The following is a 26,301-nucleotide window of genomic DNA, read 5'->3' on the forward strand; positions in this document are numbered from 1 at the left end:
ATCCCTCAGAGTTCATACTTCTCTCCTGCCCTCTTTAACTTGCATGCAGAACCCATAAAAAAAGTGGTAATCAATAATTTAGCACCTCATTCTATCACAATATAGTCCATGCACAGTATTAAATTATATATGTATATTATAATCTCTAGAAGAAGAGATTACCTTAAAACCCTGGCTGAAATCATATTGAAATATAATTTTAACTTACGTTTCTTAAATTCAGCCCTTAAAGGCTAACGTCCGGATTTAGACCTTGGCGGATGGTTTGATCCGTCACAACGGTGATCCCATCCGCCCAAATATAAATCTCTTAGGATATAATGGGATTTATATTTCAGGGGGCAGGATATCCATCACCATTGTGAAGGAGTAACCCGAAATATAAATCCTATAGGATATAATGGGATTTATATTTCAGGAGGCAGGATATCCATCACCATTGTGAAGGAGTAACCCGAAATATAAATCCTAAAGGATATAATGGGATTTATATTTCAGGGGGCAGGATATCTGTCACCATTGTGAAGGAGTAACCCGTCCGCCAAGATCTAAATCAGGCCCTAAGTTTCTTATCCCAACAAGTAAACAAAGACCAAGCCAGGGCACTAGGCTGTGCAGGCAGGGCAGTGAGGTACAGAACATCAATCAGCTTTCTCAGCTAATCTCTTCTTCTCCTAACAGATGAAAAGCTTCACTTGAATGATCACGGGCAAGTCATACCCGAGTCTGCGAGATACCTGCTGCATAAAATCAAACACCGGAATCGCATACTCTCCTGTCAAGAGCTAAAATCAGCAACTGAGGCATTAAGCATATCACATTTGGCTAACGGGTGCACTATCCTCGCCAGTTTCCCTAAGAACCATCTTGCTCCACTGAAAGCAGTGCTATAGGCAGCAGCGCATCTCGTACCAAACACAAAACAAGCACTGACAATGCCAACTGGTAGTGCTTACTTTTACATACAAGAAAAAGAGCGGGCTTGCAAGGTCTTTCTCAGAATAAGTACCAAGGGTCTTAAATCCCCTATCCGCTCAGAAAAGGAAAGCACCCACATTTAACATCTTTGAAAAATGTCAAAATAAAAAAAACTAGCTTAAAATGAAATATCATTAAGAAATATAAAAGTGTTGTTGTGGTACCAAATTGCGGTTTCTTGGTCCTGGTTTGTGTTTTTGAACCAATTTACATGTTTATGGTTTAATCCCAGTGGCTTGATCTCCTCTTTCCGCTTTCAGGGCTCCAATAGGCCAGTCTGCGCTCACTGCCGCATTCAGAACTACGCCCAGGTACAATACCTCATCTCACACGATATACGTAGGGCTTCTCCTGATGACTTCTATGCTATGGATTTCAGACATTATGGACTATTGTAGTGGTGGTTATGATGACCTCCTTGTCATCTGAGCACACATGGTTTAATTTGGATAAGTATTATTAAGGACTCTATTAAATGCACATTTTCATAAACAGAGCGAATTGTTTTCAGCCCTACAACACTGCTACAGAACTCATTTTTACATCACTACTATGTACATCTTTGTATACCACCTTAGACCACTAATATGTAAAGGTTAATTTTTTTTTGTTTCACTTTAAGCATCTTTCCTGGTTCACCTTGTCACCTATTTTATTCAAGGTACTGCATTTCGAAACTGCTGAGTCTAGGCCAGAGCGGTACAAAACAGGAAAAAAATAAAATTAAAGGGGAACACCTTCGGTGACGAAGAACATTGAAAACATCATGAACAGAAGAATTAAACTAGCATAAAAAACCTGGAAAAAAAACATACTGTGTGAAAAGAGGCTTTCAGCACTCTGGGACATAAAGTTCCTGCCCTCACAGGGGAAGCTCTTCATCTTACGTCATGCCAAGCGGTCTCGTGAAATTATTTTTGGCAAGAACATTTAGCAGGCCTTCAAGTCGAGCCGCATTACAGAAAGTGCATTAATACACATTTTAAGAAAAACCTCAAGCTCTGGGTGGGAATTTCAACTAGAAGGGCAGTGTTCGACTCCGGAAAAATCATAAAACCAAGTAAACACCATCCCTTGGTTCGTCACTGCTGTCCTCTGAAGTTTCTAAAGTTCATCCATTCGAAGGAAATTCTAACTGATCATTCAGAATAATTAGCTCAGAGCTGGAAACATTTCATAATCAAATACCGTACAAGGCAAGGCTCACCCAGGCCAGGAATCCATGTTTGTGGCTGAATTCCCAAATTGAGTGGAAGAAAGAGTCACACTGTCTTAGAGGGGCAGCTCAGACTAGTTCTAGCAAAGGCGTTCTCTTGCGCGGGGCGCGAGAAGAAGGAGCAATAGTTTCTCCATCTTGGAACGGTTCCAGGCTTTGGAAGTGGTAGACGCGTTCACGTCAACGCTTCCACCACTGCAAACCAACAGCTGCAAGTACAGTCAAACAGAAAAGGCCTAATGGAAAAGTCAGACTTCATGAATCATGTCCGAAAGCTGAGGGGGATATGGGTACCCACTTCAGGTGCATACTTTGGGGATTTCAAATCCAAAGGAAGTGTTAAGACAATGAGACAAAGCACAAAGATTCCCACAAAAACAATGACTAATGAAGGAAAGAATACAGCATAGTAATGTTACTCACTATTCAAAACCTCAGAGTAAGGCAACGCACTCATTCCCTATAAACAGTATCCTTTTCAAACTGATCCTGTAGTAGCTGCTTCCGCACGACGATCTACCAATTTTTTGTAAATGGCCGTTCTCATCTGGGCTTGTCCAAAACACGAGTGACTCAAGCCATAGTACACTGAAGTCGACTCTGCCTTGGCCTACAGTTACTTCAAGCTTCCTCGTTCATCTCCGCAGCGTAAGCTACTAGGTCTGGAGTGTGATGGGTGGCAATAAGCATTTACTTCTGCCTTTACTACCCTGGTGCCTTCCTTAGATGTCCTAATGAGCAGCCCCAGGAGTTCTTGCGGCAGGCCTTCTGGGTTTAAAGAAACTACACAAAGAAAATGCTTGCCACCCTTGAATACACAGCCTAATATTTGACTAATACAAATGGCTGAGATGAGTATGTCAGAATGGGAGTGATGACAATAAATGGAGACTGCAAGTATTAATTATTACTTTTGATTCGAATTCCTCCCTTTTTATTTACTCCCCACCCACCAGGAGAAAATGCAGCTCTTCCTTACCCCCACACTGACCAGGTGAAGGTGCAGCATGTGAGAAGTTAGCCTGGCATATGATGTCCACTAGTTCTAGTGGGCACCTTGCACCAGTCTAATCGACCCTTATTGATGGTGGTTGTAAAGTCAACCTTATAGAAAGCTATCCTAGTGGTAGCATGAACCAGCAGTCTTCAAGCTAAGACTTCAGTAGGCGAGTTAAGCAAGTTGTTTTACCACATATAATCCATTGAATACAAAATGAAAGGACACCACACAAGGTATATATAAAATATATATGTATTTAATCTAAACACAACCCCTCTGCACGCTTTATGAGGTCAAAGGTAAAAATACAATACAAGTCACACAGTTAATATACGATAAGTTGCACAGTATACGTTATGACCTAGGGGCCTCACAAACCATATACTAAGAAAGTGGTATAAGTACCACGCGAGAGTTAGAAAGCAGGCCTGTGGAATCGCTGGGGCTACACTAAACAACCAAAGGTTAGGAAGTAGGAGGCACACGGGAGACGCGTGCAGTGTCTGAACACAGACGCGGGTTACCATTGACTTTCTTTGGGAAACGAAGAAGTTACAAATATGCAATTTAAGGACACTTCCAGGTGGACTAGGATGGAACCCTTTTAAACAAGACCCACGGGAGCACCGGAGTACTCGTGTTACCTCACCCAGGGAAGCCGGTGCATAGGTGTCTTTTCGTGTCGGGTTTTGTCGTTGTTTTCTATGGAGAGCTGCAAAGAAGCGGTGATGTAAAGAACCTGAAAGCAGAGGGGACAGAGTCTCGGTCACTAGCCAGTGACCAGGAAGGTACCAGGAAGGAACCAGGCGATGTCGGGTGCTTGAAGGTGAAGAAGGTGAGTTTGTCTCTTCGGCCACGAGATCCAGGAGGCATCGGCCATGACCAGGCGCTGGATTCGAGCTGTCCCACGATGGATCTAGATGACTGCGGTGTCAGTATCCGGATTGGACCCAACAAGCCTTGGCAACCGCAAACCACGCAGGATATCGAGATTGGCTCTGTTGCAGACCAGCCAGGTCTGTGGCACTTCTCCTTTTCAGGGAAGCTGGAGCAAGCCTGGAGCAACCAGGACAGCAAAGTAAATTCAAGATGGCGTCTTCAGGGTGCTCACTAGCCAACGGGCAAGGAACCGGGAAGACGCGTCGAGCTCAAATGCAAAGGCGGGGCCCACGGGACACTCGCGGAGTGTGGGGGCCTGGGCTTCGGTGCAAATGGTGCTCGGGGCTGAGGCTTTTCGTACCCCAATGCACAACTTACTGAGGCTTCAGGAAAGGAGTGCAGGTAGCAAAATGCAGGATGTCCAAGATGGCCGGTCCCACGTCTCTCGTGTCCACCAAGGGTCTCAGCTTTGCTGTGGATGTGGATCGGGGTCAGAGAAGTCTGGAAGTCCAGTTCTTGAGTCGCAGAGTCTTTGGGTTCTGACGAGAGCCTTGAAACTGCAGACCGGCGAAGTTGCTGTTGGTGCCTGTTTGCACAGGGTGGTCACTCCTTGACCACAAGGGTGATGTCTTCCATCTTCCAGTTAGAATGGAATGTCGAAGGTCCAAGATATGTCTTTCAAAGATTTGTCCAGGATAATCTAAAGTCCCAGGGACACAGCTCCTATACTTATACTAAGGATGGGGGTTGGATTACCTGACTAGGTCCCTCCTATGGGTGCACCTGAGAAGGGGGTTGTTACACCCCTTTCCCTTTGTCCAGTTTCATGCCAGAGCAGGGCTGGAGTGCCCCAGCAACTGGTTTGAACCGGGCTATGCATGGAGCACCTTGTGTGCCCCAGGCAGTGTCTAGATGCGTTCACTGAATGCAGCCCTCCCTGCCCCAATACACAAAACCCCTGTCTGGGGAGGTGCCAGCACCTCCCTGGCAGGCCTCCCCGGCCGGAGTTTCGTCCAGCAACAGGAGGTCAGACTCGTGTCTGTAGCAGCAGCATCCGTTTTGTGATGCTGAGGCTCTGTTTAACTTTAACCGGGTAAAGCAGTAAGCTACATGTCTTTTCCCTCTAGAAGGGTGGAATGCTACCCCCGCCGCTAGAATTGGCAGGGGGTAGTATTCCAAAGTGTTTGACACCTTACACGACATGTTTTGATGAAGCCAAACCAAAGTTAGCATTAACCGCGAGGATTTTAATGCACTTAAGAGTATATGGTATGGCTATATCATAGAACAGCTATAAGGAGATGGTTCCGAAAGCTGCAGAGGGGCTCAGCTCATGCTAGGTCACCCTCTCACATAAAACCAAGCACTCTGCCTCCAGGATTGTCGAGGCCTACCATAGGAGTGGCTTATAGGTGTATATGTGTCTATATGTAAAGGTAGATATAGGTATACTTTATCTAAGTAAGGGGTGATTACACCACCTTACCCAGGCTGTGTGAACAGACCTGTGGTGTCAGTTTGGAAGGCCAGCCACGGGTGGCATAATACATGCTGCAGCCCCTGGTAGGCCAGGGATGCACCTATGCACTGGGTACCTACGGTACACTATACAGGGGCTCACAAGGGTAACCCAGTAACCAATCTGGTATGTACCTAAAGTACACGGAGTCCATTTTATAGAGAAAGCAGATAGTCTGGGGACCTGAATAGCAGGGTCCCAGGACAAATAAGTCGAAAACCAGCAAAGCACCAGGAAAATAGTGAGGGTAACCATATAGTCAGATTCCACCTTCCTGCACAGCTCTTTCTAAATAGTCCATCCGCAGCAACCCCCCCCCCCCCCCCCCCAAGACTTGATACAGCTGTGAAGGTTTGCAGGAAACCGTACTCGCTCCTCTTACAAAATGTAATCAGAGTGTCATGGCATTTCAGGGTGCAGAAACTCACAACTAACAGACTCGCATGTCCAAAGCTCAAATTAATTTCATATTTCCCTATACTAGTTCACCTCTAATCCTCTTTGGGTTCCGGAGTAGCGTGCTACTCACCGAAAAGCGATTCAACACCTCTTCAGGGGTAGTAAGTGCTATATAAATGCAATTACAATTACAATGGCCCGTGATATCCCTGGTAATGCTGCCTCGGTGCAAGCCTCCAGAGACACGATGGAGGTGTTTGCAGCAACATGCATCTTCACCACATGGGCAAAGGAGCAGGTCCCTTGTCCTGGACTGGTGTGCTATGCAAAGCACGATTTGAGTATTCAATGTCTTCAAGGTAAATAATACTGGCGTACACTGGAGCCTGATCTGACGCAACATCTCAAACTTAGAGCGCTCTATGTACACCGCTCGTTATCTAACCAATGACAGGCATGCTTTCAATGTTTGCATAAGGCAAGCTAATTCATACAGACACCCTTTCTTCCTATATGAATGGAGTTTGAACTTTTGAACATTATTCTATATGGCACAGGTTCAAATCCTTTAGGGAGAAAGAAAGGAAGGGCTAGAAGATGTCCTGCAAAGGTGGTGGGGCGAGGTACTGGAAGGAAAGCCGGTACATTTAGATTTCCTCTGGGCCAGTGATCTCCATGGCTAGTTGATTTTTCATTTACGTTTTTTACTAGGTGCAAAATATATAAACACCAGATAAACACAAGCCTAGCAAGCTGGATAACCTAAACCTCAAGCACTGGAGTGTCAATAAGGAGTGCTCTCTCTTCTTGGACCACTTACTTACTTGATGTTCTCTAAAACTCTGATCTCAATGACTGATAGGTCTTGATCTGCAAATGGAAGAGTCCTCGTGGTTTGGTAGTCCCCCATTCTTATGTCAACTCTCATGCACAGTGGATGGTTGGGGAGGGAGTCGCCATCACAGGCCACCCTCTATCAATAATTAAAAATAATTTTTCTCCCAAGGCAGAGAACTAATGTTTCCCAAATACTTAGCCCGCAGCTGATCTGGGCTGATACTAAAGACAACCGGTATGAGCACAGTAAAGCCATTCGTTGTTAGCTACATGTACCTGGATTGTGCTTAATCCATACTAGCTGGGGAAAAGCCTTAACAACGCAGCCTTAAGCACGCATGCCGTTTTCATGCAAGCTGAACAACGCTAGTCTTAACCACACATATGCGGTCGGTGTTCTAGCTTTCTCAGCGGATGGGAGAGGAACCGGAAGGCATCCGGCAGGAAGGATGGACCGGGAGGTGGCTGGGTAAGTTGGGCTGGTACCGGGGAAAAGTGGTGTTTTTTTTGGGGTGAGGGTTGGTTTTAGGGCTCAGTGAGGGGGACTAGGGTCAGAGTAGTGTTTAGGGGGCTCAGATTTAGGGCTCAGGGCTGGAAAGGGGCAGTTTTCAGGCCTATGGGGCATTTTAGAGATCAGGGCGTGAAAGGGGCAGTTTTCAGGGTTAGGGGGCCGTTTTAAGGGCTCAGGGCAGGGGTGCTGGGGTCACAGTCATTATTTGGGGTCAGGGGGTTGGGTTTTAAGGCTCAGGATAGGGGTTGGGGTAGTTTGTAGGGCTGGAGCAGGTAGAATACACTGTAGAAGTGCTGAATTTTAGAGCTCATGGCAGAGGGGAAGGAGTGTCATCTTTACCAAAACATGTTCTTTTACCAATCATGTCTTTACCACGAAATTGTGTGGTGAAGGCATGCCATATAAAGACACGGTTGTGACTGAGACCCCATGGTTCAGGCATACGCTATTGAGGCATGCTTTGCTCCATCACACAACCCATACTAGCTACGGCTAAAGCGAGTCACCCTGTAGTATATTAACAAGGTGAAAAATGCCTAGATTCATGCGTATGCATATCTAGGATTGGAGTAGATTATTATCATTGATCTTGTCATCGCTGCAGTTTTGGGGACTGTGGTATGCTATATACTACACATGTAGACAGCCAGAGTTTCTTTACGGCTCATTTTACATGCACCTTACAGAGACCAGCAAAGCTACTGCTGTAACTCTCCTGCACTGGCTCAGGGTATCAACGGGGCTACAAAGCATGCCATGTGAGTACTGAGTGGTAATGGAGAAGGCAGACCACCAAGGGCCGGGATGAGAATAACGGGGGGCTAGTGTTAGAAGAAAGGTGCCTTGAGATTATTGCTTAATTTCAGCCAGTGGTTTCTGGAGCTTAGCACTGGCACTTAATGGGCAACACCGGCACTTATGACAGTCTGACACATGGTGGCGATGTTTGCCTGATTTAGAGATGAGAACAACAACAGTTATTTATGAATTCTGTATACATTAAACATTTCTAATACCTCTGTCCAAGCAATTCTTATTACTTTGGAGGTCTCGGAATGGTCTGAACTGTCTCACTTGTCAGAATGTAATGGTTTGTAGTTGTGCTGGTATTGTGATTGCCAGCCTTGGCAGGGGCAATGGGTGGTGTGAGGTGCAGCGGACTCCTAACGTGGGCCCTGGCACTTAGTTATTTATTTATTTTTTACAAATTAAGCACTGCTTGAGATAGTGGTAATGAGAGAGGGGGAGACCTGCAAGTGGTATGCAGTGGCGGTGGTCTGCGGGACCGTGAGAGGAGAGGCGAGGCAAGAGGATTACCTTAGGGTGGGAGCAGACGACCAGCAAATGTAATGGTTGAAGAAGTCCATGACGCTGTAAATTAGCGGAAAAGATGGCCTGCCAGTTTATGCCCTATAGAGATCCTGTACTCCTAGGGCCACTCTGCTGCTATTTGCACAAACTTCCATACTAAAATAGCATGCCACACTAAATATTTTGGTGCTCAATCGCGCCACAGTAGAGAGCATGATCACCTCTTACCGGGGCATCCAGAGGCGTAGTGCAATCGGAACTCCAACATCCTTGCAAGGGCGCACTGCCTTCACTCCAAATGTGAATGACAACACAAGCTACATGCAAGAGAATGGTGCGACCAAAATTTGGTGCTTAAGCAGGGATGCAGACTGTCCTTATGAACCTTCTAAACAAAATAATGTGAATCATCGATCACGCAGTTATTCTTTCCTACATTGGTCGGAAGGATTTCTCACCCAGTTATACATTTGCTGCATAAATGGTGATGTGACCGGTGATGAATCCAGGCAAGGCTGCCTATCTTTTCATCCTTCCAAGATCAGGAACACCGTTAGATTGACCAACAGTAACACATGAAGTATGTCATTTATAACGCTTAGAAATAGCAGAAGTGGGATATGAAGTGCTATACAAAAACCAAGTTCTTATTAAATCTCTCGTCAATATACTGACACCATTGTGTATACTAAATATTGTATACATAACAAACTTGATTAACAAAAGTTTTTCCATATTAGGTCAGAACGATTAACAAAAACAACGTCAGTGTACTTTTGCATGGAAAAATGCCATTTACAAATTGTAATTGAATTTATATAGCGCTTAATACCACTGACAAAGCGTCGGAGCGCATTTCGGCGAGTAGCATGCTACTCTGGAACCCAAAAAGGACTAGTGGTGAATTAGTATAGGAAAATGTGAATTGATATGAGCGGTGGACAGGTGAGTCTGTTAGACGGATTGAAAAGGATAGTGAAGGGATAGAAGAGGGAAGGGTCTAGAAAGTGGTTATTTGGAGATCATAACAGTAGGCGGCGGTTTGGGATGAGTAAAGGAGAGTTGGAGGAGGGAAGGGTCTCTAGAAGTGGACTGGGGAGAAAGATGAGGTATCAGATGAGTCTAGGAGGGATACATGACAAATGTTGACTTTCTGCAAAGTTTGCTGATATTTCCACAGACACAGGAGACACCTAGGCCCTGATTATGAGCTTGTCAAAATAGTAGGTGCAACTCATCACACCGGCTAAAAACCGACTTCTAGGAGTTGGACCTTTATCGAGTGTGATAAAGAGCACCTACTTAAGTTTTTGGGTAATAACATGTGGATTTTGGAACTTTACTGCACCAAAATATGCAAGTCTTCTTTCCTGTTAAACTGGTAGGGTTAACCTCAGATTCCCAACACTACCCTGTATTCCGGTCCCTACGCAAACAGGAGTTAGCGCAGTGGTCGGGAAACAACAATCTGCTCACCATCGGGCCGCAGAAGGGAAGAAGCGAGCGTTCCCAGAGCAATTTATGTGAAGGTTGAATAAAGTCAATGCAAGTGTGGGGACTACTCACTAAGCCACAAATAAGTGTATAGGCACATCCAATATCCAGGTGTGAAATATTTTTATGGACATTCCCATTCTTACTGGGATTAGTGCCAACATCGGCCCATACCCCAGACCACTCACAACAATTTCCCATAATAAGACACCACACAATGTTTTGTTGGAGAAAATTGTTGCAGCTTTATTTGCATAAACATTATGCCAACATGTTGGGTTATCTTACGGGCGAACCAGGGTCAGGCCGCCCCTCGCGATCTGCCCACCTGATGAGCCATAAACCCCTTGTGGTGTTAACCGCGGGGGTGTTGTCAATTCTGGGAAGTGCTAGTCCCTCCCCCCGGCGGACCTCCAGTCCACCCCTTACTCACACCCCTCCCCACTACGGGGGGCGGAGCGTTGCAGGCAACCCCCGGTTGCTCAGGTCCACTAAGCCACAAATAAGTGTATAGGCACATCCAATATCCAGGTGTGAAGTATTTTCATGGACATTCCCATTCTTACTGGGATTTCCACTGGGGCTGTCAACGAAGAGCTTAACTAGGGAAAACATTTTCATTATGAAGTAAAAATGTTTTAAGAACTTATAGGAATATGTTTTTGGTAAAACAGCACCAGTTTCATAAGCCTAAACATGGATAATTTCTCAAAATACGGACATTTTACAGAATGGGTTTATAAAACACAGGTTTACACCAGAATGTATCTGAAAAGCGTTTACAGATGTAAGGCTGAGAGTCATAGCCATTAGCAGAGTACTTCTGGACATCGATAGGGATTCATCAGGAAAAGTAAGGAGGCTTTACACGAGGACATAAAGAATCTGATTTACTGTTGGTACACTAAAATTAAACAGATTTAAAAGTGTAACGTACAAAGCACGGTTAACAGCAGAACACATCATCTGATCTAAACCGCTGTCTGCATTCAATTAAGTGCCTCTTTGATGTCTTTTCCCGATATAAATCAACTTTACATGTCTCCAGCAAACTAACTGTTAAAGCAGATAACACAAAACCAACTCTTCGAAACAAAGAAGGTATTTTGAACTTCAAGGGACCCGTACAACTGTGATCCTTATATCTCTCTATTTTGAGTAGTTTTGAGAGTTCGTTTTTGCTTTGACAACATGAAATCGGCTGCCAATGTCGATTTCACCTTACATTACCACCCCGGGGTTGGTTCGACCCGACCTTATCACTAGGTCCAAGCCTCCTACGCGCACGCGCAGCGCGGCACCACGGAACGTCACTGGACGGCACGGCTCACTTACCAGGTGGTTGTTTTCGTAAACATTTTCTTTTCGGAGTGATTTGAAGTCTCTGAAAAACAGAATAACAACAGATTATAATCTGGTTATTTCTCCGTCTCTTTGATGTTACTGTCATCATGGCATGGCCTCCGCTCAGACCGCAATCTAGCCTCTACACATTCTTCCAACTTTTACACATTTATTTCACCACCTGCGTTAAGGTGCTGTATATGTGAGTGTGTGTAGAGTAGAGACTGAGGTCTGAGGGGTAGAACAGACGGAGAGTGCGCGCGAGTCAGAATTAGGAGTAATAATCGGAGTGTGAGTGTGACATGGTGGATGAATCTGAGAGTGAGTGTGAAAAGTGAGAAAGAGGGAGTGTGAAAAGTGAGTAAGAGTGCGTGTGTCAGTGAACATGGAGAAAAACGTGTAAAAGGGTAGTCAGACCTGCAGAAACGACCCACATATAGAGTAAAAGACATCTTCATCGGAAGGAGAACAAAAGAAACCATTAAGTATAAAATTGGTAACTCTACACCTGCAGGCCAGGTTCCATCAAACAGTAACCGCTCCAAAACCAAATGTCTGGAATGTAATAAAAGGGCCAATATTTCAAGCGGGGTACATTTTTGGTCTGCAGCAATCGAGGGCTGCACATGAGATGTGGAATATCCACAATTAAATGAAATAAAAAATAAAAAAAAATAAAGGGAGCAAAAAAACAAAAGTGAATCTACAGCTTGAGCAAACCGGAGTAAGACCTTTCATGTCCCCAGGAGCCCCAAGGCACACTCCAACGCCCCAAGGCACGCCTCCACCCCCCAAGGCACCCCTCAACCCCCCAGGGCACCCCTCTACCCCCCCTTCTCCCCCCCCCCAGGGCACCCCTCCATTCCCTCCACTCCCCAAGGCATCATCCTCCCCAAGGCATCATCCTCCACTCCCCAAGGCATCCCCCTCCACTCCCCCAAGGCGCAATCTCTACGCCCCAAGGCACCCCCCTCCACTCCCCAAGGAACCCCGCCTCGCCCCAAGGCACCCCTCTTTGCCCCAAGGCACCCCTCCACGCCTGAGACACCCCCATCCACTCCCGAGGCACACGCCTCCACTCCCCAAGGCACCCTCTCCACTCCCCAAGGCACCTCTCCACTCCTTAAGGCCCCCCTCCACGCCCCAAGGCACCCCCCACGCCCCCAAGGCACCCACACCACGCCCCCAAGGCACCCCCTCCACTCCTTAAGCCCCCCCTCCACGCCCCAAGGCACCCCTTCACAACCCAAGGTGCTCCCTCCATGCCCCAAGGCACCCCCTCCACGCCCAAGGCACCCCCCACACCCCCAAGGCACCCCCCACGCCCCCAAGGCACCCCCCACGCCCCCAAGGCACCCACACCACGCCCCCAAGGCACCCCCTCCACTCCTTAAGCCCCCCCTCCACGCCCCAAGGCACCCCTTCACAACCCAAGGTGCTCCCTCCATGCCCCAAGGCACCCCCTCCACGCCCCAAGGCACCCCCCACACCCCCAAGGCACCCCCCACGCCCCCAAGGCACCCCCACCACGCCCCCAAGGCACCCCCCACACCCCCAAGGCACCCCCCACGCCCCCAAGGCACCCCCCACGCCCCCAAGGCACCCCCACGCCCCCAAGGCACCCCCACCACGCCCCCAAGGCACCCCCACCACGCCCCCAAGGCACCCCTCCATGCCCCAAGGCACCCCTTCACAACCCAAGGTGCTCCCTCCATGCCCCAAGGCACTCCTCCACGCCCCAAGGCACTCCTCAACCCCCCAAGGCACCCCTCCACGCCCCAAGACACCCCCTCCACTCCTGAGGCACCCCTCCATGCCCCAAGGCACAGGCATCCACGCCCAAGGCACACACAGTGGTGTAGCAAGGTCAGGTGGTACCCGGTGCAGAAAATGTGTCACCCCCGCATTGACAAAATGCCAAGAATATGTGTTTAAAACACATATTTTTGCCATTTTGTCACCCCCCTCAGTGATGACACCAGTGGCGGCCCACACCCACTGCACACCCGTTCCTATGCCACTGGGCACAAGCCTCCATGCCCCAAGGCACCACTCCACTCCCCAAAGCACCCCTCCACTCCCCAAGGCACCCCTCCGCACCCCAGGGCACCCTCCACGCCCCAAGGCATTCCTCCATGCTCCAAGCCAGCCCTCCACGCCCCAAGCCAGCCCTCCACGCCCCAAGCCAGCCCTCCACACCCCAAGCCAGCCCTCCACACCCCAAGCCATGTGTCCATGCCATGCCTCCACGCCCCACCCCTCCATGCCTCAAGGCACCCCTCCACGCCCCAAGGCACCCCTCCACGGCACCCCTCCAGGCCCCAAGGCACCCCTCCACGTGCAAAGCCACGCCTCCACGGCACCCCTCCACTTCTCAAGGCCTCCCACCCACTCCCCAAGGCAACCCCCTCCCCAAGGCGCACCCCCACTTCCCAAGGCGCCCCCACTCCCCAACAGCGTATCCAAGAGAATTAAAGGAGCTGCAGTAACCAACTCATGAAAGAAAAAAAAAACGAAACATATTTCCTAAATTTATTCCTTTCAATCTGTCTTAATCTGGGACGAAGTCCCAGAGTGTTTTGGAAATTCCTTTCGGGGAGGTGGGGGAGGGAGGTAGGGGGGTAGAGGAAGTTACAAAACTATAATCTTTCCCACGAGCACGTCTAGTTCCGAGAAATGAACAAGTTATTTAAAATGTGTTTTTCTCCACAATTTAAAATTCACAATACAAGTCATAAAACCTGGCAGTCAATAAGACAAACATGGCACTGCATTGCAAAAGCGAACAAGCATTGGCTTTGCCAATAGGTCTTGCGTATGGAAGAGCTAATTATTGGCTTTGCAAAATATTTGAGCAATGTTGTAGACCAGAGTCGTCGGTGTTCAGCATGGCTACAAGTAGGGTAAAGGAGAGTGGCGTGGCGTGGGGTGGAGTGTTATGGAGTAACATGGAGTGGCGTGTAGTAAGTACAGTAGAGTTGAGTGGCGTGAAGAGGAGAGGAGTGAAGTGTCCTGGAGTAGTGTACAGTGTTGTGGAGTGTCGTAGAGGAATCGAGTGTCAGAGTGGACGGGCATAGAGTTGAATGGTGTAGAGTGGACCATAGTGTTAGAGTTTAATAGAGTGTGATAGAGTTGAGTGGCACAGAGTGTCGTGGAGTGGTGTAGAGCGGAGTGGAGTGATGGATTGGTTGTTGCGTAGAGTGCTGTAGAGTAGAGTGGTGTACAGCAGATTACAGTGGCACAGAGTGGAATGGAGTAATGCGTCATAGAAAAGAGTGGAATAAAGTGGCATGGAGTGGCATAGAGGGAGTTGCGTATAGCATCGTAGAGTGGAGTACTGTTGCAGAATGGCAAAGAGGGGAGTGGAGTGTCCTAGAGTAGAGTGGAGCAGAGTGGCCTAAAGTGAAGTTGTATAAAGTACAGTGGTGCAGAGTAGATTGACATAAAGTGCAGTGGCGTAGATTGCGTAGGTTTTGAGTAAAGTGGTGCAAAACACATTGACGTAGAGTGCAGTGATGTAGAGTAGTGGAGTGCAGTGGCATAGAGTAGAGGGGTTCAGAGTACATTGCAGTGGCATAGAGTGCAATAACACAGAGGAGAGTGACGCAAAGTAGAGTGATGCAAAGTAGAGTGGCGCAAAGTAGAGTGGCGCAGACTAGAGTGGCGCAGCATTGAGGAAGGTGGCGTACAGCGCAAAGGTGTATAGTTAGGTAGCATGCAGTGGCGTAGAGTGCCTTGGCATCCAGTAGAATGCTCTAGAGTATGGTGAGTGAAGTGAAGGGGTGCAAGTAGTTGGCATAGGTACAGTGGTGTAAGGTGCATTGCTTTTGAGTAGAGTAGTGTAGAGTGAATTGGCACAGAGTGCAGTGGTGTTTAGAGCGGAGTGGCGTTGTGTGAAGGCATATAGTGGAGTGCCTCATAGTGGCATAGAGTGCAGTGGCGCAGAGTAGACAGTTTCAAAGTAGAGTGAAGTGGAGTGGTGCGGGGTAGACTATAGCGGTACAGGGTAAAGTGCAATGGCATAGTATAATGGCATAGAGTGTAGTGGCGTAAAGTAGAATGGGGTCGAGTAGAGTGGCGTCAAGTAAAGTTGCAGAGCATTGACTGCAGTAGTGTAGAGTGGAGTGGTGCAGAGTGGAATACAATGGCGTAAAGTGCAGTGGTACAGAGCATATTGTTTCAGAGTATAGTGCAGTGGTGCCGGGTAGAGTGGAAGGGTATAGAGTAGTGGCATAGAGTGCATTAGCATAAAGTGCAGTGTTGCAGAGTGGAGTGGCACGGAGTGGTGTAGAGTGCAGTGGCGAAGAGTTCAGTGGTGCATAGCAGAGTACGGTGGAGTGCACTGGCATACAGTAGACTGATGCAGAGTGCAGAAGAGTGGCGTAGAGTGGTGCCGAGTAAACTGCAGTGGCATAGAGTAAAGTGGCACAGAGTAGAGTGGCAGAGAGTTCAGTGGCAGAGAGTTCAGTGGCAGAGAGTGCAGTGGTGTAGAGTAGTGTGGCACAGAGTGCATTGGTGTAGAGTGCATTGGCCTACAGTGGTACAGATTAAAGTGACGTAGAATGTAAGGGTGTAGAGTAGAGTGGTGTAGAGTACAGTGGTGTAGAGAATAGTGGCATACAGTGCAGTGGTGCAGAGTAGATTGGCATAGAGGTCAGTGGAGTAGAGTGTATTGGTTTTGACTAAAGTGGTGTAGAATGCAGGGACGTGGTGTCGAGTAGGGCAGAGTGCAGAGGAGTGGAGCAGACTGCAGTGGCAGAGTAGACTGTTTCAGAGTACAGTGAAGTGGCATAGAATGCAGTGGTGCAGAGTAAATTAGAATCACTTAGAGTGGATTGGCGTAGAGTTCAGTGGCTTAGAGTTCAGTGGCATAGAGTGGCATAAAGTAGAGGGACAGAGAGTGCAGTGTTGCAGAGTATACTGTCGTAGAGTGCAGAGGTGTATACTAGTGGGGCATGTAGTGCATTTGCGTAGAGTGCAGTAGTGCAGGTGGCGTAGAGCACAGTGGTGCAGAGTAGAATAGAGTGCCATGGAATGAAGTGACACAGAGTAGAATAGAGTGGCATAGTATATTGGCGTAGAGTGCTTTGGTTTGGGGTAAAGTGCAGTGGCATAGAGTGTAGAGTTGCATATTATGGTGGCACAGAGTGGAGTGGAGCACAGTGGTGAAGAGTGCAGTGGTGCATAGTAGAATAGTGCAGGATAGAGTACATTGGAATAGAGAAGAGTGGAGTGGTGTAGAGTAAAGAGGTGTAGAGTGGAATGATGCAGAGAAAAGTGCAGTGACACCGTTTGGAGTGGAGCAGTGTGGAGTGGTGCAGAGTAGGGTGGAGTATGTATGGTAGGGTAGAGCACTGTCATTACAGACAACACATCTTCAATTGAAATGACCATTACATTTGCACTCACATACAGTTTAACTGATAAAAGTATTTAGCACACAAACGATAATGTGAGGAAATGTCATCATCCAATGTATTGATTTGATCATCAGCACAGTTCATTTACAGACATTTAAATTTTGTGTGCTAGAAACAAAAAGAACATTTATACAGCCTTCCTCAAGCAGACCCCCGCTAGCATGATTGTCACATAAAAACTCTCACTTTGAAGTCAAAGAAAGAAAAGTAAACATCAAGCTCCGTGGAAGACACAGCCTGGAATTTGACATCTGTCTTTAAATACACAGCAAATGTGACAAGATAAGAACAAGATTTAAAGTCCTGTTTACCGAAAGCGAGTTTGTGGAAGAATACAGGAAACAAGCATGAGGCAACGGGAAGGAAGAACTCAAGCTGGACAGCCTAAAGTAAATACAGCCAGCAAATCGAAAGCCAGAAAATGTGAGTTACAAACCACAAAGCCAATGGTAAGCAACGGGCGGAATGAATTCATAGGTCAACTTTCTGAATGTCACCAAGATGTCTTTAGCAAACCAGACAGCTGTGCTGTCTGGTAAACTGTGACCTAAAAAGAAAAAAAACCTACATTGCAGGTAGTTGGGGCTATGGCACAGATTACCTGTTACAACCTAGCCAAAACTCCACAGTGTCTTGACCCTGAAATGCAAAATGTGTTAGTACAAATCTGTATGGCTATCACTGACACAGATGGTATGCCTCATCCCATATACATAGTTATAGTCATTTCTATCAAAGAAAACTTTTCTTTGGTTAAAAACCAAAGTCAAGAAGTACTGGTGAATCCAAATAAGCCTCGATTCGCCAATGCTTGTAGAAATGTGCCGCAAGCGTTGGCATAGCTGAAAGTGGACGAAAGCTTATTGGATTATCTTCTATACTTCCAAGATGGCTGCCAAGTTTCACCTGGAAAGTATCTGTCTCGGCTTGAAAGTAGTTGGAGCATCCGTGGTTAGCAACATCCAGTGGCTCAGCTTGGGTGCAGAGCTTCCTTCCCCAACTGATCTATGCCCCTGGGGCTCCTGTTGGCAATGGCAGTGGGGGAAAAACAATGAGATTTAACCCTAGAGCGGAGTTGCAAAAAATGTCCTATCGATCCACAATGCCACTCTCCCAGTGATAGAACTCAAGATTACTGTGTTCAGAGTTATTGCATGGAGACTGAACTCAGAAAGAGAATGCACTGAAGCAGATTACTGACAGGGACACCAAAGTATAAGAAACTAGGGGAGGAGAAATCAAGTCTAGAACCAGAACCACAACACCATAAGTGTATAATTTCAAACCAGGACCCAGGGTAAAAGGAAAAGAGAATAAAGATAGGTTTGGTCTTGTTTCTTTCAGTGGTACACAGGAGTATACCAAAAGAGAGAAATTCACTTATTAAAGAGGACAATAATCCAGGAAGAGACAGCAATAATAATTGGGCATTCTAATGGCAGCAATGCTGATGGGAAGTCCTGGATAAGAGCATAGGAAGCTGGGAAACATTTAACTGAAGGATGGCAAAACAAAAAACATAAAAGTGCTAACTAATACTCAACATGGCATCCCTTCACCACGCACATACATCAACAAAATAAAATTGGGGGCATACACCTTACCATGTCTAAAACACTGAGGGCCTCAGACATATGGGTACTGTCTCACTCAGAATCATAGTGTGATCCACCATGACCTAAATTTCTCTCAGGACTATCCTCCTTATCAAGCTACATTACTCTATTGTAGATTTTTCACTAGTACTGGTGAATGGCATGCATTGTTTTTTAGCATATGTGTGACTTATGGGGGTATAGGGGCTGTTGTGTCTTTAAGAGTGATGTTGGTCTTCCTCGGTTTCTTCCCTTGTACAATTTTGGGAAGTGTTGTGTGCCAAATCCTTCCGTTCTTTTGTCTTCTCCGATACTTATAATGATACTGAAATGTGTGTCCTGCTTCCCTCTACCAAAATGCTAAATAAATGTGTTTAAACAAGCATTTGCCATGCAATAGGTCTCGCATTTACGCAAGTGCAAGCTATTGGCACTGTAAATGACAATGCGCAAATAAAATGTCGCACTTATGTTTTCTTGTTTTCTTCGTTTGGGGGGGCGGCGGGGCAGCTTATTAGATGCACATCATCCAGGCCCTGTCTGATTGCCTAGCTATGGGTGGTGGGTGGGGGGAAGTGGGGAGGATGGGGGGTGGAAGGGGTGGATACAAGAGGGATGGAGAATGGGCACATTGGTTAAGGAAGTCACAGGTGAATTCTGTAAGGGTGAAAAATGAAATAAACAAGTCCTTATCGGGGGGTTTTGACATAAATTGTAGTGATGAATAAGTTGACAATTGGATCAATTAACATTTGTGGTCTGAATGATATTGAGAAGAGACAAATGGTCTCCCAAGGGTTGATATTATTACAGGCTAGCATTGTGTGTCTACAACAGACTCATGTGGAAGGGAGCCATAAAGATCTCTTGAAACATTACAGGTACAGGGTAATAGGGGCAACTTCGCAAGGAGCACGTACTGGGGGGGGTCACAATCCTAGCTCGTAACAGCAATATCCAGTTTTCTTCCATAATGGTAGATACAGCAGGGCGTTGGGTTATTGCTAACTGTAGCTTCCCCGGTTCCTTTAAATTTACGTTATGCTCCCTGTATGGGAGTAATCTGGATGATCCGGCATTACTGGGGTGGGTATCAAATGAAATGGTGCATTGGGAACTGCCAATTGTGGTATGTGGAGATTTTAATATTAATCTTCGAAGCGAATGGAAAATGGGGGAGCCATATGTTGGCAAAAAACCTAAGGTGTATCAGTCCTTATGTAATATGTGTCAGGAGCATGGGCTGGGTGGTTTGGGGGGAATTAAGTTCGCAAGATCACGGCTATAGGTACTATTCTGCGCCCCACCAGAAACATGTGAGACTGGACTACTTTTTTGCCTCATCTACAATTATAAAGAAAAGTGTAATTGAAAAAGTTTCCAGATATCTCTTGGATCATAATCCACAAGTCCTGGAGATACAGGGAATAGGGGTTAGGAGAAATCATGTTCATCATGGACGTTCAAAGAGCACTATTGGTAGATGAGGTATATGTGGATCATATGAGGAAGTGGATTCCGGAGTTTCTGGAAAAGAATCTCGGCTCGGCCTTCCTGAATATAGTATGGGACACATTAAAAGCAGAGGTACGAGGGGAAACCATGCAATTTGCAATGAGGAAAAATAAAATTGAGAAAGCTGAGCTTCAAAATCTCCAGATTGGATTGGCGTAAGCCAAATACAATATAGTTAAGGCTATACAGCAGAAGGATGAAACAGAAACAGCCAGCCTTGGGGTAGCAATAAATAAAACCTTAATAGGGGAAAACTGTTAAAAAAAGCAGTTGATAAGGCATTAGTGCGTTATGAAGAGATGTATGAATGGAGCGAAAGGGTGGGTCATCTCCTCGCTGTAAGAACAAGGCAGGAAGCTACCCGAAATGAAATCTGGGCAATCAAGGACCCCACGGAGGGATTGACAACAGAGGTAGGAGGAATCCGAAAGGCCTTTTGCACTTTTTAATCGGACTCTCTACACAGAAGACCTTGTGGGGGGGCCACAGAGGTTGGACCAGATGGAGCAATATTTGTCCCAACCTGCTGAAGCTCTCTTGATGGGAGAAGATAGGGATCAGTTAGACCGACCACTTGATGGGGAAGAAATAATAAATGCTCTCGCCAGTTTACCAAAGGGGAAAGCAATAGGGCCAGATTTGATCCCGGCTGAATTTTATAAGGTCTTCCAAAAGCAATTGAGGGATGTTATTCAGGCTCTGTTTGCACAAATTATAGTGTGGGCAGATCCACCTGCCTCCTGGGGGATGGCAAAGATTGTAATCTTCCCCCAAAAAACAAACCCATGGATGAGCTAGGGTCTTACCGGCCAATCAGCCTTATTAATGAGGACATGAAGATTTACTCTAAAACTTTGGCCTCCCGCTTGACACCACTGATCCAGATGATTGTATCCCAAAGTCAACACGGGTTTGTCCCTGGTAGAAGTACCGTTGAGCGCGTTCGGCAAATTATTACACTCTTTGACGCCAAACAGGTAGCAGGAAACTCTATGGCCGCTATATTTTTGAATGCCGAAAAGGCTTTTGATAGGGTCTCCTGGCAATTCCTGTGGGCTAATATGGCCTGGAAAGGGATTGGTGGGCAGTTTATTCGGGCAGTGAAAGCCTTGTATAAGGACCCGGCGGCAAGAGTGCAAATGAACGGGGGACTGGCTGAGGCTTTCGAAATAACGAGAGGTACAAGGCAGGGGTGCCCCTGCTCCCCGTTATTGTTTTGCCATTTACATCGACCCCTTTCTGAAACATTTGGAACACTCACCGAAAATCCCTCCTCTTTTCGACACTGGGCCTGTAGGAAAAGTTCTTGCATATACCGACTATGGTGCATTAGTTACTACTCAACCTGACATGGCTATGAAAGTAATTGAAATTGAGGCCCAAAAGTTTAGCGCAGTGTCTGGATATGCCCTGAACAGGGATAAAACAAAAACTGTGTTGAATAAATATGCCCCAAGCACTGATAAAAGGGTGGTGAAAAAAACAACTTACTTGGGAGTGGTGATAGATTCCGAGATTGATGAGATTGTTAAAGAAAATCTCGAACCATGCACTGTAGAGATCAAAAAAACACTCAAGCGAATGGATAATTTACATCTAACCCTGATTGGTTGAGTGAATATAATCAAGATGATCTGTTTTCTTAAAGTTTTATACTTTTTAAGAACAATTCCACTGATTTTTTCGAATTATTGGTTTAATAGATTTGAAAGTATCTTTGCACAGTTCATATGGGCTTATACAAGACCCAGAAGGGTGACTAAATTTGTATATTTATCTAAGGAACTTGGGGGTCTGATGTTACCTAATCTTAGAGTATACTGGTGGTCAGCCTCTATTATGCATTATATACCCTTGTTGAATGCGACCCCCGGGCGGGAAATTACAAGCGGGAGCTATGCATATATGCATGTAAACTCTTACGACGTAAGAGGGTGCCTTTGGCGCCAGATTAATTATGGGTACTACAAACGAGTGCGCTTTAAGATACTCCTGGTGGCTTTTAGGGTATAGTCGGCAGAGCGACGTCTGGTAGGGTTAGCTAAAGTAAGTTATTATACACCATTTGTTCTGAATGCAGAGCTACCCGATATCTTTAAAGATCAATACTTCCAGAGATGGATAAACTCCGGTATAACACAGATCGGATGTCTATTCACACCAGGAGGGTTAAAGTCATTTGATGAATTAAAAGAGGGATTTACTTTATCCAATAGGGATTTCTTTAAATACCTACAGGTATGGGATTTCTTGTCAAAAAAGGCAGGAGGTATACAAAAGTATGAAAGTTGCGAACTAGCGGAGAGATTAAACCAACCTGAGGGACTGAAGATTGGACAAGTGTATGTATTATTAAATATCTATATGAAAGATGACCTGGGAAATGTTCAGTAAAGTGGCAAGAGAAGTTGGCAATAACAGATGGAGAGTTTCAAGAAGGATTTTTTAATACTTTAAGGACCCTAATGCCCGCCAATCTCCAGGCACAATTTTATAAAACATGTTTAGAGTTGTATTATACGCCATATCGGATCTCCAAGTGGGTAGAGGGGAAAGGTACTTTTTGCCCAAGGTGTGCACTGCATAAAGCCGATTTGATACACATGTTTGCCACCTGTCTGGAACTCATCCGGCTTATACGGGAAATAGAGATTTTACTGCAGGGAAAGTTACAGATACATGTGGAAATTACCTCTCAGGTAATAATGCTTGAATACATAACTTGGGGGTTGAAGAAGGTGGGGCTTTGATTTGTATAGCTATGGCAGTTTATCGAATCGTCATAGCATCGCTATGGCTAGACCCTAACCCACTAACGTTTTATCAGTGGCTACCCTTCTTATTGAAAGTTCACAGTCTTGAGAAAGCTATATATGATCGAAGGGTCATGAAGTCTAGAAAGAAAGGAGAGAAGATTTGGAAACACCTTTCTCTCTGGAGGGATCAAGCAGAGGAATAGGCTTCCTTGGATGAGGGACAATTGAGGCATTTAATCTGCTGGGATCTCATATGTATCTCCTGAAATTTGGCATTAAGCTGGCCGTTAGAATTGGGCGCTCGGATGAATCTGCACTTTGGGAATTGTTTTAAAATAATTTAAAACCGGGGGGGATCTGGATGAGGGGATCTGGGCCGAGGAGGATATGCAAGTTTATATCTCGTTTATCATCAATCAATTCAGGGATGCATCTGTATCCTGGGGGAAGGTCTGCGTTCAATATATGGTCATTAGAAAAGCCAGAGGGCTTGTAACCACTCTACATTTGCTCGCTCTTAAAATCTGACACTTGCACTTTATTATGTTCGCTGCTATGTTGGTAAAATGATCATTTGATTATCGGAAAAAACGGGTGCAATGTATAAGATAAAATGTAAGCATTAGCACTTTACGACAAGAAGAAGAATAGTATATGCAATATAGATGACGAATGGCTATGTGCTGCTACCCCCTAGGTATTACTGTGAAAATGCTGGAAAATCGCCATAAAATGTACTAAGACCAATAGAACTGTAAAAAGATAGGGATTTTGCCTGGGAATTATTGGATTAGATAAGGGAAATACTTTGGATAAAGGACTTGTTTAATGGACTGGTGAATTTGGAAATGTTGGAAGTCCCATTAGGTAATCAATTTTGGTGGAGGATGGGTTTAGGGGTGGCGTGAAATTTCTAGAAGGAATTTTATTTGTCTGTTTTTGTGTATCCTCTGTTTTCTCACTCAATAAAAGTAAATAAATAAATAAAAAGTAAATGACTGCATTTTATTTATGTTTTAAAAACCAAAACTTAAATACATAAATAAAAGGCATTGTCATTTACAATGCCAATAGCTCAAACTTGTGTGAATGCGAGACCGATTGCATTGCAAATGATTTTTTTTCTAGAGGGTATTCTCTGTACCACTGCAAATGAATTCAAAATGTGCTGCCTGTTCTACATGTATTTTGTACCTGAGCATTGGTGTAATAACTTAAAATATGTTTTAAGACTACTCAAATCCCTGGCTTTACTGATATGTTGAATCGAAATAATGAGAGAAACTGGACTTCCGCCTCAGAATATATAAGAATAAAGCACCCATTTTGCAAAGAACATTCTTATAAAACATTAATAAATGATTTATCTATAAGTTCGTATAATAGTCTTGTGAAAAAATAACCATGCACCAGTATTTAGTCCTAGCCTGCATTGGTCTGATAAAACGAGCGTTCCATTTCGGTTTGCCCTCCGCATTTACAAGAGCGCCATTATACCTAGAGATGCGACGTTGCATTTTACAGGAAGTAATCTCTAACAGAACACCTGGAAATGTACCCCCATGTCCAAAGGAATCAAAAGAAAAAAAAAACACTAAATTAAAATAAAATTTAAACTGAGTGTGGTGTCCCTAAAGAGGGCACCGCTCTCAGTATGCAAATACAAAAAAATCGTCCGCCATTGTCCCCATCAGTGTCAATAACAAAAATAGTGCTCACCCACTTATAATGCAGACCGTGGAAAGAGACAAATAAAAGGTCCAATCCTTATGGGCGGTAACAAATGGAGACAAGGCGATACCAAGGAGGGACTAACAAGCCTCATAATGAATCGGAAGGCAGCGTTTACGAAGACAATGACACAAGCCAATTAAAATTTTGGGTGGAGAGTGGGCGGGGCTCCCAGTGCATACTCTACTACAGCATGCCTCGCAGAGTGAGCAGCGCATGTGCGCTGCCACTAGGCTCGACCTAAAAAGGGCTAACTAATTGAAGACAACTCTCAGACAAAAAGTCATAGATCCCTAAGCCTAGAATCACATCCAAAACACAGTCTTGAAATCCTTCCAGAAATCAAAATCTCATACTCCGGCACTCTTGAACTCTGCACTTGAGACCTAAACTCTTACTTCATCGTCCTGGTTACACCCCATCCTTAACTCAAGCCAAACTTCAAAACAAAACAGGATCAAATTAAACCACTAGGGGATACCAGGTGAACACCAACAGCCTCCAGGTACACCATACCACCCCAAGGAGTGAACCATGTGCACAATATGTGGAGTGCTGGGCTGCCTGTGCTGACACTGCTGCCCAGCTGCCGGATATGACCCACATGTGCAAGTCTTCTAGCGGAAGATACTGCTAACCAACATAGGACGTCAACTACTGCTGCCAACAATAGGAAAGTGTTAACGCTTCTGCCCTGACAAGCATGGCATTTACCCGACGGTGTCTGGCAGGACCCTGGCCAGTCTGCTTTGCATTACTTTTAAAGACTTGTAACCAGCTAAATGAATGATGGTAACCATGGGTGAGCAGGAAAAATGCAGTGATTGTGAGGGTCACAAGCATATGGTCCTGACACACAGTGAGGCAGAAGCATCCTTTAAACACTCATCGCTTGACACTTGCCAACTAGAGAGCACTCACTATGACAGATAGATACGCTTCTATTCAGGATCAGAAAAACTAGTGCTCAACCACTGACACAAACAATGATCCAAAACAGCTTTCAAAATCAATCACTTCTGTAAGGAAAAGACAGGAAACCAACTTTACTCTTAATATTAAATCAGTTCAGACTGGTGGATCTTCTGGCAAAGTTCTACCCTCGCCTCAGTAATTGTCTTTGTGATCTATGCAGGGCCCCTCCTTCCAGTTCAATCCTAGTTGGGATCAGTGTCCAAGCATTACATGTATTCCTAGTGAACTCTCAGGTCTGCCTTCCGGCCTTCAGTCTCTTCCCTGGACCTAAGGCTGACCCAATGCTACAGAGAACTATAATGCCAGATCGCGTGCCACCTTGACTCGAGCAAAGGCGCAAGATGAAGTAGCAAATATGTGCGATGCTACCTCTCCCTTTTCCATAATTATTCACTTGTATACAGGTGACACTGAAATACTTGAATAGTCTTACCGTCAGCCATGAAGGGGATGGGTATTGTACACAACCTCTCAATAGAGTTGGTGTTGTTAATTCCTATCATATTCAGAAATACTTACAGCCGACACAGGAGCCTAGAACATTGGCCGTGCATAGTTGTTGCTGCGGATGAGTTGTACTTCTGGCTTAAGAGGAGGCAGTGTAATGAGAAGACTAACTAACCAAATACAGATAACCGCATGTCTGCCCTTAGATTTCTAGATTTCTTAGGTCATTAAAATATTGCTGTTGTGTTTAATATGACACAGGCACTGTGCTTTTCCTGGTTTTGTAATAAGAAGCATGGGCTGAGTAATGAATTGTGACTAACTGGCAGTGTAATGTTTGCCAGCCTTAACTCTTGGTCTATACCTTTAGATAA

General features: G+C 45.5%; 1 protein-coding gene across 3 annotated transcripts in view; it reads right to left on the reverse strand.

Annotated features, from left to right (window-relative positions):
• Positions 1-26,301, reverse strand: part of MICALL2 (MICAL like 2) — a 189,722-nt gene that overhangs the window by 88,798 nt on the left and 74,623 nt on the right. For all 3 annotated transcript variants that reach the window (XM_078664948.1, XM_078664949.1, XM_078664950.1), the window contains exon 2: positions 11,480-11,528. In XM_078664948.1, the coding sequence (XP_078521074.1) occupies positions 11,480-11,528 (49 nt within the window). The remainder of the gene's footprint in view (positions 1-11,479; positions 11,529-26,301) is intronic.

Source organism: Lissotriton helveticus, chromosome 10 (genome assembly GCF_964261635.1).
Source record: "Lissotriton helveticus chromosome 10, aLisHel1.1, whole genome shotgun sequence".
Lineage (NCBI taxonomy): Eukaryota > Metazoa > Chordata > Amphibia > Caudata > Salamandridae > Lissotriton > Lissotriton helveticus.